General features: G+C 32.8%; 1 protein-coding gene across 1 annotated transcript in view; it reads right to left on the bottom strand.

The window, feature by feature from the left end:
* The window catches only part of Cntn5 (contactin 5), a 1,105,367-nt gene that overhangs the window by 344,907 nt on the left and 748,714 nt on the right, over positions 1-11,746 (bottom strand). The window contains exon 8 of the mRNA XM_010642035.2: positions 10,294-10,389. Coding sequence (XP_010640337.1) covers positions 10,294-10,389 — 96 coding nt within the window. The remainder of the gene's footprint in view (positions 1-10,293; positions 10,390-11,746) is intronic.

Here is an 11,746-nt window from a genome sequence, read left to right as displayed (position 1 = left end):
TTGCGGGGCAGGGTGGAGTGGAGGAGAGACCAAGAAAATGGTGAGACCACTTGGAGGCTTAATGGGCTAATGCTTGCATAGTTCCTATTATGTTTTTTTTTTAATTGAGTTTATTGGTACATTTCAGGTACACAGTACACAATGACAAAATAAAAATTCCTAAATTTCTGTATTGTTTCAGTCAATAACCCTGTTTTCACTATCTGTCCTGTCTGGCTTCTGAACAGTTTGTAAAATAGACACGTGTACCATTTCAAAAAAAAAATATATATATATACACGTGTGTTTGTGTGTGTTTACTTTCATATATTGTTTACATATTTGATTTTGGCGATGTTAAATGTTTCATTTACTTAATAATTTGGGCCAGTCAATCAAAATGTGATTAATTTATTGGACTGCTCTAATGAATATGTTGACCACTGGCCAAGATATGCACAAAATGGGAATTTTTAATAAACTCTCAAAATAATACCTAGAAACTCCATGTAGTACCATAAAAGGGACACAAGAACTGCATTCATAAAGACTTGAATTTCCATATGATAGGATACCAGGATAGTGTTCTCTGAGCCTCAGTACCTCCACTAATAGAATAGATGTAAAAATAGCTTACAAAGAACTAAAAATGAAATAACATATTGAAAATATGAAAAATCGGTTTCCTCCTTTTTTCCTGATTAGATGGCTGACTCTAGACAAAACTAAAAGGTAGAGTTCTTTGAATTTAAATAATACAACTGAAGTCCTTGTAATTACAAAGCTTTTTTGAGAAGAAAATCGTAATGTAATTATGTCAAATTAATTCATTTAGTTTAAAATTAGTCCCAATAAAAATACACTGCCTAGAATCTTTTTCCTTTTTGAAAGTGTCTTTTGCTTTCTAGCCAATCTTTTTGGTCAATTATTTATAACATATATGAGAGTGCAACAGTGTACTTGAAATTAAATGTCAAGTCTTACAAAAGTCGCGGATTTCATGAAATTAAAAAAAAGTAAAGTCCAGAATAGCTTTAACTAGTACAACAAAGATACTAACACATTAAGATCTCTTCCAGTGACAAGAAGCTACAGGAATAAGATCCTCATGTGATTCAACATAGAGAAATTTAAAATAAGAGAAACTTAGGACAATTTATGTGATTTCAGTACAAAACCTGTCTCCAAGGCATGAGTTGTCCTGCCATCTTAATACTGCACAGGATAAAAATGACAAAAATTTTACACGGATAATATTTATAGTTGTACTTATTGTATCATTTTAAGTTGAGACAAATTTTAAAACAAAAAAATCAATTTTTCAACGAAAAGCACCAACTGAAATATTTTGCTTTCACCTCGTGAGATTTTGTTTTCCAAATAATATAGGTTTGTCATAAAGGAGTAGTTTGGGGTATGAACACTCCTAGGATAATGAGGTCCCCTGAAGTTCACAGTGATAACCTGGCTCCCCTTCACTTCACTGTCACAGTTTGTTTTCCTTTTCCTTAATGTTTTTCTCATCTCAAATGCTCCAACCCTCATTTACAGCTTTCATTTACCTTCCCATTACTTTACCATCAACTTCAAGTCAACGAATCCACTGCCAACTAGTACTTAGTGTTAGCAGATAATGATTTAATGCATCACCTATCTCAAAAGCATTTGCATTTTTAAAAGGAGGTTGAAAGACAAAATCTTCAGGACAAATTGAATTTCATGTTGACTTTACTCAGAGCACTGAGCTGACTGTCCTATATAAACTACCTCTTAATTATAACAGCAATTCTGTGAGGCAGCATTTATTATTCCCTTAACAGGTAAGATAAGGCTTAATTTTTTTTCAGCTTTAATTGAGTTTATTGGTACATTTTAGGGATACAGTGCAGTTTCATTCATTGTTGGAAATTTGTACCTCTACATGACATGTCTTGGTTCTCAATTTTTCCCCTTGTCCCTGCCCTCCCTTCACCCCCTCCTCCCCTCCCCATATACAAACACTTTATTTCCTTCTTTTCATTATCTCACATTCTTTTCTTTTCCCTTATTACCCTTCCCCTACCCTTCCCACTTCCCCTACACCTTTAGCCTTTTCTTCCTGTTTCACATTGTCAATTATCTCATTAGGATCTTATGTATGATTAAAGTTTTTTACACCACAGAAATTATTTTGTATTTAGGAGTATATCCTCAATATGTATCCATTTTCCTATGAATGAATCTAATTTCTCATTCTTTATGGCTGAGTAGTATTCCATTTTATAGAAAAACAGCATCGTCTTCATCCAGTCTCCAACTGATGGGCAGGTGGGCTCTTTCCAAGTTTTAGCTATTACAAATTGTGCCACTATAAACATTGGTGTGCATAGGTCACTGTGATATGATTCTTTTAATTCTTTTGGAAAGATACCCAGCAGAGGGATGGCTGAGTCAAATGGAACCTCTAGTACCAGCTCTTTGAGGTATCTCCATACTGATTTCCATAGTGGTTGCACTCCCACCAACAATGGAGAAGGGCTCCTTTCTCCCCACAACCCTGCCAACACTTGTTATTGATTTCTTGATAGCAGCCATTGTTTGTGGGGTGAGGTGGAATCTCAGTGTTGTTTTCATCTTCATCTCTCGAATGACCAGTGATGTGGAACATTTTTTCATATATTTACTTGATGCTTTTACTTCTTTGTCTGAGATGCTTTGCAAATCTTTACATAAAAGTCCCAATCCACTTTTCTTATTGTTTTCTATTTAGCCAATTGTCATAGTTTTATCCTCTTACTCTCGAGACCCAGTATAAATTCACTACTAGTATTCTCCAAAAGGAATGTGGGAGCTGCCACAATTCTTCCTGGGAGTAAAGGAATGACAGAGTGGAACTACATGGGTTGGAAACTGTGTATGAGAAACTTGTAGCTGGTCTGTGGTTTTGCATTTGTAGGAAGTCAGATATTGTATATCAAGGACGGGGAATTCTTTCGGCCTGGAATTCAATCTCAAATAACTTCATACTGTCATAAAGACAAAATTATACTGGGATAGTCAAATCAAGAACCAGGAGTTAAGTATAAACATAAGGAAAATAATAACATTTTCAAAGCAATTTTCTTGATTTTAATGCCTTTTCTCTGGCTACAAGTGACTTTATGTATTCTGCTATTTCTCCAACCAAATGTCAATTTTGGTGGGGCCAAGGGTTGCCTTAATGTGTTATGTTATGTTCTTTTTATTCCTTGTTCAGTACCCATTAGATTTCACTTCAAATACTAGATATGCTAAATAATTATTCTGCTTACTTTTTCTTCAGGGCATATGTAAGTTTTTATCCACTCCCGCCACAGCAATAGAACCCTTGTGTTCTAGTTGTCTAAGAATGTGCATTAACCTTTAAGGCTATAAAATCATGCAAGTTAGAAATACAATGTAGTCTTTAAAGAATCAATGTATATTTTTCATTTTAACTGTTCGCTTTGGTCATCTGGAGGTTAGATATTACTTGAAAAAATGTGAGCTTAGATATTATTAGAAATGTGCTTAAACTGTGCCACATGAATGCACAAATTTCTTCAGTAATTGCAAATCATTTAAACTGGTTGGTATCTTAGAAACAAAATAATCTTTCTTTGTACTGTATTTAGTATAGAAGGAGAAATATTTTTTGCTTATTGCCTATGGTAATTGCTCTTCTTGAGAGATATCAGTCTTATAATTGCATCTCAGTCCACTATGGTAATTATGCCTAAACTTTTGTTTCCTGCCATCACACACCCACTTTTCACTGGTATCTATAAATAGGTAAGGTAGATTTAATGTAGCTACAGTTTCACTAATCTCTTTCTAAGCCAACTTAATTTCTTAACAGAGAACAGTACAGAGCCAGAAACTTGAGTTCCCTTTATCTTCAAATTCTGTTTGATTATTGAATGATGATTATTCAATCACTAAGAGCAATCACATCTAAAGTATATTAGGTAGGCATATTTAGAATTTACGTATAACTTCTCAGATAATGTGAACAGTTAAGTTTGAAATGAGAAAAGGCAAAAATACAATCAAAATCCTCCATTAAACAACAAAAACAACAATGAATAAAAGTAAAAAGGGGCAATTGAATTAAAAAAAAAGTATAGTAACTAATACAAAATAACACCTTAGAAATAAATCTAGTCTAAAGACATTTGTTAAAAATTAGCAGTTATTTGTGAAAAGTAAGCAATATTTGAATGAAATAAGTAAAATATTTGATGTTATAAAGCACACTTTATTTTTAAGAGGTTGATAATTTAAATTTTAAAAAATTGATCTGTATCATCCTACAATGTTTTTAGTGGAGCTTTAAACATGATGCAAATTAAAGAGTATAAAATATATTGAAGATTGAACTCCTGATGTCATTACTTACTAGGTTTGGAAGCTTACATATTTTACTTAATCTTAGATATTTTGTAAGGATTATATGATTATTTTACTATGAAGCTGTATATTTATATATTTTAATTTATTCTTAAATTTTACCCAAGAATTTAGGTCCCACTTCAATGTAATCTGCGGAATGTTTATGCATATAATAAAGCCAAAATAGATTTGAAATAAAACCATAATTATTGATTTTGTGACTTAAAACAAACTGCTAATAGGCACTAAATCATAAAATAATTTCAGATGTGATTATATGTTTATCAGGATTAGTTCTACATCCTTTCAGAACTTTTATTTGTAGTATAACCTTGAATTTCAAAATTATTCAATTGACATTGGTGCTTTTTAATGTCAAAAATCGTTTGGGGCAGATATGTTTAATAGTTATGAAAAATATATCTACTTTTTGGCGAAGAATAATCACCTCTGAATCCAATCAAGATGTTTTCACTCACATATGTTACCCACAGGGATTAATACTGATCTCTGGATCTAAAAAGGGAAATTTGGAAAATAAGTTAATTCTAGCTTCTGTGTTTCATCAAAGAAAAATGTGCATAGCGTATCCATTTGAGATAATAATAAATAGTTTGGCTCTTTCTGAATATTATTTAATATTTTCTGATGTATAATTTATCATTTCATAGAGCTACTATAGAATCATAGTAGCTGCTATGGTTTGAAATAGTAATACTTGAGTGTGACATTACATGGCTCAAATGTCATTCATATACAAATCAGAATAAACCCATACCAAAAGGCTGACAGTAGCTATCTAAAGCTCTGTGAAACTTAACGGTTAGAATGTAGCACATTTATTCAGCTATTTCCCATGCATGTAACACATATCTACTAAGTGTGAGGTACTATGCTAACTACTGGGGATACGAACTGGAAATGGGAAGTTTCATACCCTGAACAGATACAGGAGATAAAAGATTAAACTTTTGATTCAGATATTTGACATAATAAAATTCTGATAAAATAATGAACTAGAACGGTTTTAATTTTCAAAAAGAAAGAAAAGCAAGAGAAGACAAAATAAATTCAAGTATCAACTAATCAAGTGAGTTATTATAATCTACAGCATATGACTCTGGATTAGATAGAAATTTTGCTCTGAGATTTTCAGTATGTATGAAAGCACTAATTTCCCAATATTTTACTTCACCATACCAAAACAAAAACATTTGATGAGGTCAGAACTAAGAACTGTCAGATCTGAGTATCAACTCTAGCTCCTTCTTTATTCACTTTCATGGCTCCTTCATCGACCATTTACATTAGCCTTTCCCAAGATGTTTTCAGAATTCTCTTTTAATTAAATAAGCAGGGCACTAGAATTAAATCACCATTTCTCAGTATGATAGCAGTTTCAACTAATAAATCTTAATCCTGCAGGTTTCAGTCGTTGCTCTGGCAAAAATATAAAATGTCACATTTTATCCTTCTATATTGATGATGTGAACCATATTGCTTTTTCTGTTCCACAGTTATATTAATTCATAAAATAATTATGATAAAAATATAAAAGATAATTTTTTCTAGTATTTAGCTGATCTGTTTTCCCTATTATTTTGTGACATGCTTTCCAAAATTACTAAGAACTTCATTTACTTTCTGTATTTTGCACAGATTCAACCAGTACTTCCTTAATTCCTGGTACTCTGTACCAGGCACTTTCTGTATCAGTGAACAATATCTACACATTTTTTCTTCTAATGAAATTTACATTCTAATTGAACATTATTTAAAAATGAAAAATACGTTTATGCAATATATGAAAAGCGATCAGTATCATGGAATAGATTAAAGCAGAGGAAAGGGAAAACAACTCTTCAGTGCAAATCAAAAAGAAAGGTATTATGTGACATGTCTATATAGTCCCCAAAATCTCATGTGTCCATAGGAGAGGCTTTTTCAGACATGGCTGGATCTAGAATGGGTATTGGAATTGATTCATGATGTAATGCTAGGATTAAAGGAATGAGAGCTACCCACCCTAGGTAGTCTGGATAAGATATAAAGGGTAGAATTAGCTGTGGTCGTCCCTTGTTGCTTTGCTACCTTCTGCCTGCCATGCACTGTTTCTCCTCTGCAATGCCTGTCTGCCATTCACCCTGACTTGGAGCTAGCTGAGTATAGACTAAGACCTCTATAAACTGTAAATTAAATAAACTTTTTCCCTTTTAACTTTTGATATTGGGTATTTTGTCTCAGCAAAGGGAGAAAACTAAGATAGAAGGTCAGGAAACATTATGCTTAAAAAGGTAAAATTTGAAGAATAGTATAGGAATGAGGCAATTGGCCATACATACAACCTTGGATAGAATGACCCAGGCATAGGAAAAAATGAGTACAAAAGCCTCAAGCACAAGTGTGTCATGTTACTTGAGTAGCTTTAAGGAAATGGATATGAGTACAGGGAAGGTAGTAGTAGGGAGGGTAGCAGATGAAGTCAAAGATATCAGGAAGATAAACCGTGGCAGTTCTCTAAGTCATTGTGAGGACTTTGACTTGAACTTTGAATCATATGGTATTTACTCTGATCAAGCTTCCATAATAAAATACCACAGATTGGGTAGTTTAAACAACAGGAATATATTTTCTCACAGTTCTAATGGCTATAACTATGATCATTGTGAGTGCATGGTCAGTTTTTGCTGAGTCCTCTATTTCTGATTTGAAGATGACTTCTATTTTGCTATGTTCTTGCATGGAATAGAGCTTTGTGGTGACTTTCTTATAAGGTCACAGGGTTCCAGCATTAGGACCTCATTTAAAACTAAATGCTTCCAGAAGCCCATCTCCAAATGCCACCTACTATGTGGTATGAAGGTTTTTGTACCTCCAAAATTCATGCTGAAATTCTAACTTCTAAAGTGATAGCATTAGAAGGTGTGACGTTTGGCAGGTAATTAGTCCATGAAGGCTGAACCCTCATGAGAACTCTCATAAAAGAGGGCCAATAAAGACCACTTTTCCTTTCACCACAGAAGACACAGAAGAAGGTCTTATTTATGAACTAGGAATGAGGGAATCACCAATAGAATTATGTGGGAGAGAGAAAGGGAGAAGTGAAAAGTGAAGAAACACTCAAAGAACTTAAAATATGAATGAATGTAAAGAATGAAATTTCTATTAATAGAGGTTAAAAAATCTATAGATGTAGAATACTTGGGAAGGATGTAAGTAGGAGTTATATTTTAGATACATTAGCAATCCATACAAAAATAAGCCATTGGGCGGGGACAAGGGGTAAAAATGAGAACCAAGACCTGTCATGTAAAGGTACAAGATCCCAATAATGAATGTAACTGTACTGTATACCTAAAATGTACCAATAAACTCAATGAGAGAAAAAATAGGCCATTGGAAAGGCAAGCCAGAGCCAGAGATGTCAGTATTTAAAGCCTTATTATCAGGTGAACATTCTGGTTTGTAATTCCAACTACTACAAAGGAAGAAGCAGAAGGGTCACAAATTCTAGGGCAGCCTGAGTAATTTAGTGATACTTTTTCTCAAAAAAATATTCTAAAAGTTTGAGAGTGTGTCTTAGTGGTTCAGCCCTACTAGGGAGTCTTCACAATACTTCTAAAAAACAAGTCGCATCGTTATGTAATAGCTAAGGGAGTGAAGGGTTATAATGGAAAGAACTAGAAAGAATGACACTTGGGAGGCTATAATATATGACACAATATAGGTGAAGTTCAGAAAATTATGCTGAGAAGCCAACAGGACTCATACACACACACACACACATGCACACCAACACAAAAACACACATTGCATGATTCTACTCAAATGAAGTATCTAGAAAGAAAACAGATAAATGGATAGACAAAAAGTGGTATTTATACACAATGGAGTACTATTCTGCCTTTAAGAAGGATAAACTTAGATAATTTGCAGGAAAATGAATGTTCCTTGAGACCATAATGCTAAGTAAAAAAAAAAAAAAAAAGAATAGATACACGAGCTTGAGTATCACATAGTTTCTCTTATATGACATTCTCAAAATATAAATAAAGAATAAAATAAACAGAAAACAGTAAAATAGATCTTTTGCAAAAGGAAAAGACCAAGAGATAGACATGAGAGGGAGGAGAGGGAAAGAAGATAAAAAAAATTAAGATGTGGGATATACATGTACGAAATCCCCATGATGGATATCATGTACAGCAAACATGTACTAAAAGAAGACAAAACTATAGAGACAAACAGCCTATCAGCAATTGGCAGGGACATGGATGAGAGAGGGTTTCAGTGACTTTTTAAAGTGATAAAAATGTTCTAAGACTGAGTTTTTGCTGATAGTGATACAACTGTATCAGTTTAATAAAATTAATTGAAATCATTTAAAATGGGAAAATTTTATGTGATATAAGGCAGTTTATCTATGTGTAATACAACAGCTTCCCTTTCTGTTAAAATATATGTTTGAACAACTTTGCAATATATATTATTTCTGAGAAAAATCTTGTTTTTTCATAGTCTTTCCATGTTTTAACTCCTATCAGTTTGGTAAAGAATTTGTTCATCCTCTTTAGAGGCCCTCCTCCTCCTTTGTGTAATTTCTAACAATTTTTCATCTAAGCTTTCTCTTCAAACCAAAACTGCTTAATAACCAATACTGATATCATCTATATGCATTTTATAGGAGTTCTCTGAACTTGTTTTAAATTGTTGCCTTATCAGCTAAAATATTAAAATATATGTTTCTTTGAAAGAAAATAAATCTGGATTTAGATGCAGATGCTCACACTGCTCACAGAACAATTGGAATGACTAAATTAATACATGGGTACCAGGTAGTATAACTTACAAATTATTCCTAATTGTGATTTTATATGAATTTTAAAGCAACATATTTCAAAAATGCTTTCCTTTTGAAATGTGACATTTGTTTTCAATTTAAAAATTTTAAAAAGTTTCAGATGAAGATGAGAAACCATAAGAAAGTCGATGTACCGTCTTTCAATATTTTTGTTAAAATTATCTATGCTAAAATCTAAATGAGTTCTGTTACTCAACTGATTATATACGTGCAAAGACAGCTGTCCCCACTAAATTATGGAAAACTGATTATGGTACTAGAACCCTGGATACTGTTTCCAGTGGTTAACTAAGGGCTTCATTATTTGATATGTGTACTTCCTCATGTTTTCTCTCTCTTTCTCTCTCCCCTCTATCTTATTAAGTGATACTAGTTACTCTTAAATGCCATTGTAGAAAAACTATGCTGAAGTGTAAAGAGGAACTCATCTCAAATTACAGGACTTCAAACACAATGAATATAATTAGCTCTGATTTGGCAAAAGGACATATATAATTAATTTCAATACTGTTTCCTAAACCTCATGAAGTACTTATCTATTTCCCTGAATTTTACAAGCAAAATCTCATGTAGAAAAAATTGAATACTCAAAAAACACAAAGAATATTTGCTTAGAAGCACAAAGAATATTTCTTAGCAGTTTCTATTCGGGTGAGGTAAAGAACATCATAAACAACCAGATACCCACCTTTATCTTCTGAAACAAGATGCCCATTAGTATTCAGTTAACTCAACTCTGACACTCCAAACACTTTCGAAAGCTCTCATTCTTTTAGTCTATCATCTCCCTTGTGCTCTAAGCAATATATTCCTCACTGAGAGCAGGCAGATGCATTACTATGGCAGTCAACAGTTTGATGGTGACAGAACAATCTTATCACAGGAGCTCAGTCTCTCTCCAAAAGTATGAGGAGTTTATGGTCTTTAATTACTCATCTGGTACTCTGATCGATATCAAGAAAATCATGCACATTTCACCCAAAACATTCCTGTTTGTCAAGGCACTGTTTACAAGAAAGAGCACATAGTGAAAGCACAGCAATATAGAAGGGATCCTACTGTACCTGGTGAATGAGGCGGAGGAGAGCACATCAGAACAACCCCCTGGCCTTCCCTCACAGAGACTGCACTTCTTGTCCGGCCACTAAAATTTCCCAGATCTGTCAATATAACACAGCATTTAGACACAAGGAAAAAGCAATTTAAAGAATTACTATTGTTGTAAATTGTACTTAATTTTCTATCAATCTCCTAGCAAGTTTTTTTTTTAAATTTATTTTGCAGGGATAGGAAAGCCTCACCAAAATATTTATATCATTCTTTAAATATCATAAGTTAAATGAATGTATAGTAGTCAAATACATGTTAATTTATATTTACAGTACATACAAGTTGCCAGTGGAGAGAAAAAAACAGACAATACAGTATTTTAAACATATAAATACTATTTAATTCTTAATAATCTCATTCATTTTTTATTTCATTAAACCCATTCATTCATAGTGAGAAGGGAAGAAGAAGTAGCTAGGGGTGCTGCTATCTAAACTGCTATCTCATTATTTTTCATGATAAAAATAGTGTTTAATACCAAGCATGAATTTGTCAAATTAGAGACGGGTTTATTCTATCAAAATACTAAGAGGAGATGAAATGCTCTTTTTCTATAAATGCCAAAGAGAAAGTCATGTTACTTTCACTTTATGGAAGCCTAAAATGGACTCTACAAATTAATGATAACTCCTCCATTTTGATTAGTGTGAGAGTATTACAGCCATGAAAGCACTTATGTGGGTGAAGAATTGTAGCATTAAATTCAATCACCTTCCCTAAAATATGTTATATTTGCACAATTTGAAAAAAATTCTTAAAGAGAAACAAGCCCAACAATGGATATCTAACTTTATTTATGTTTCTATTATTGCTTATTAATTTACTCATAATTCATAACATATGCCCTTTCTTTTTTTCTTTGGCTAGGTTGATGAAATGCATAATGTTTTAATATAGTTTCTTTTTGTTTGTTTGTTTGGTACCAGGGATTGAACTCAGGTCCTTGCACTTGCAAGGCAGGAGGTGGAACCACTGAGCTAAATTCCCAGCCCGTTAGTATAGTTTCTTGCAAATCTTGAGTCCAATATTTTTATAACCAAACACTGTCCCAGAATTCTGGGTATGCAAATTCATTTCCATTTTGAGAAACACTTCTTTAAAATGTTTTGACTCCTTCCATTATATGCTAATTATGAGAGATTTTTTGAATTGTTTAATTATTTCATGCTAAATGTTTCATAGCAATACAAGTTATAGCCTCAAATCTAATATTTATTCACCTGACAAATAAAAAATTAATCAAGAAAATAAATTGGATGGATCAGGAGATAAATTAACATTCTTAAATATTCTAAGAGGAATACTGTACATTATTGCTTTTAAGAGAGAGGAAACAATTTACTTATTTATTGAATTTATAATCAAATCTCCCTGAATACAGCCACACTCATAGGAGACTATTAAACA

This window comes from Fukomys damarensis, unplaced genomic scaffold (assembly GCF_012274545.1).
Source record: "Fukomys damarensis isolate Sample0158 unplaced genomic scaffold, DMR_v1.0_HiC HiC_scaffold_16, whole genome shotgun sequence".
NCBI classification, from domain to species: Eukaryota; Metazoa; Chordata; class Mammalia; order Rodentia; family Bathyergidae; genus Fukomys; species Fukomys damarensis.
This window is presented reverse-complemented; position numbering and strand designations above follow the sequence as displayed.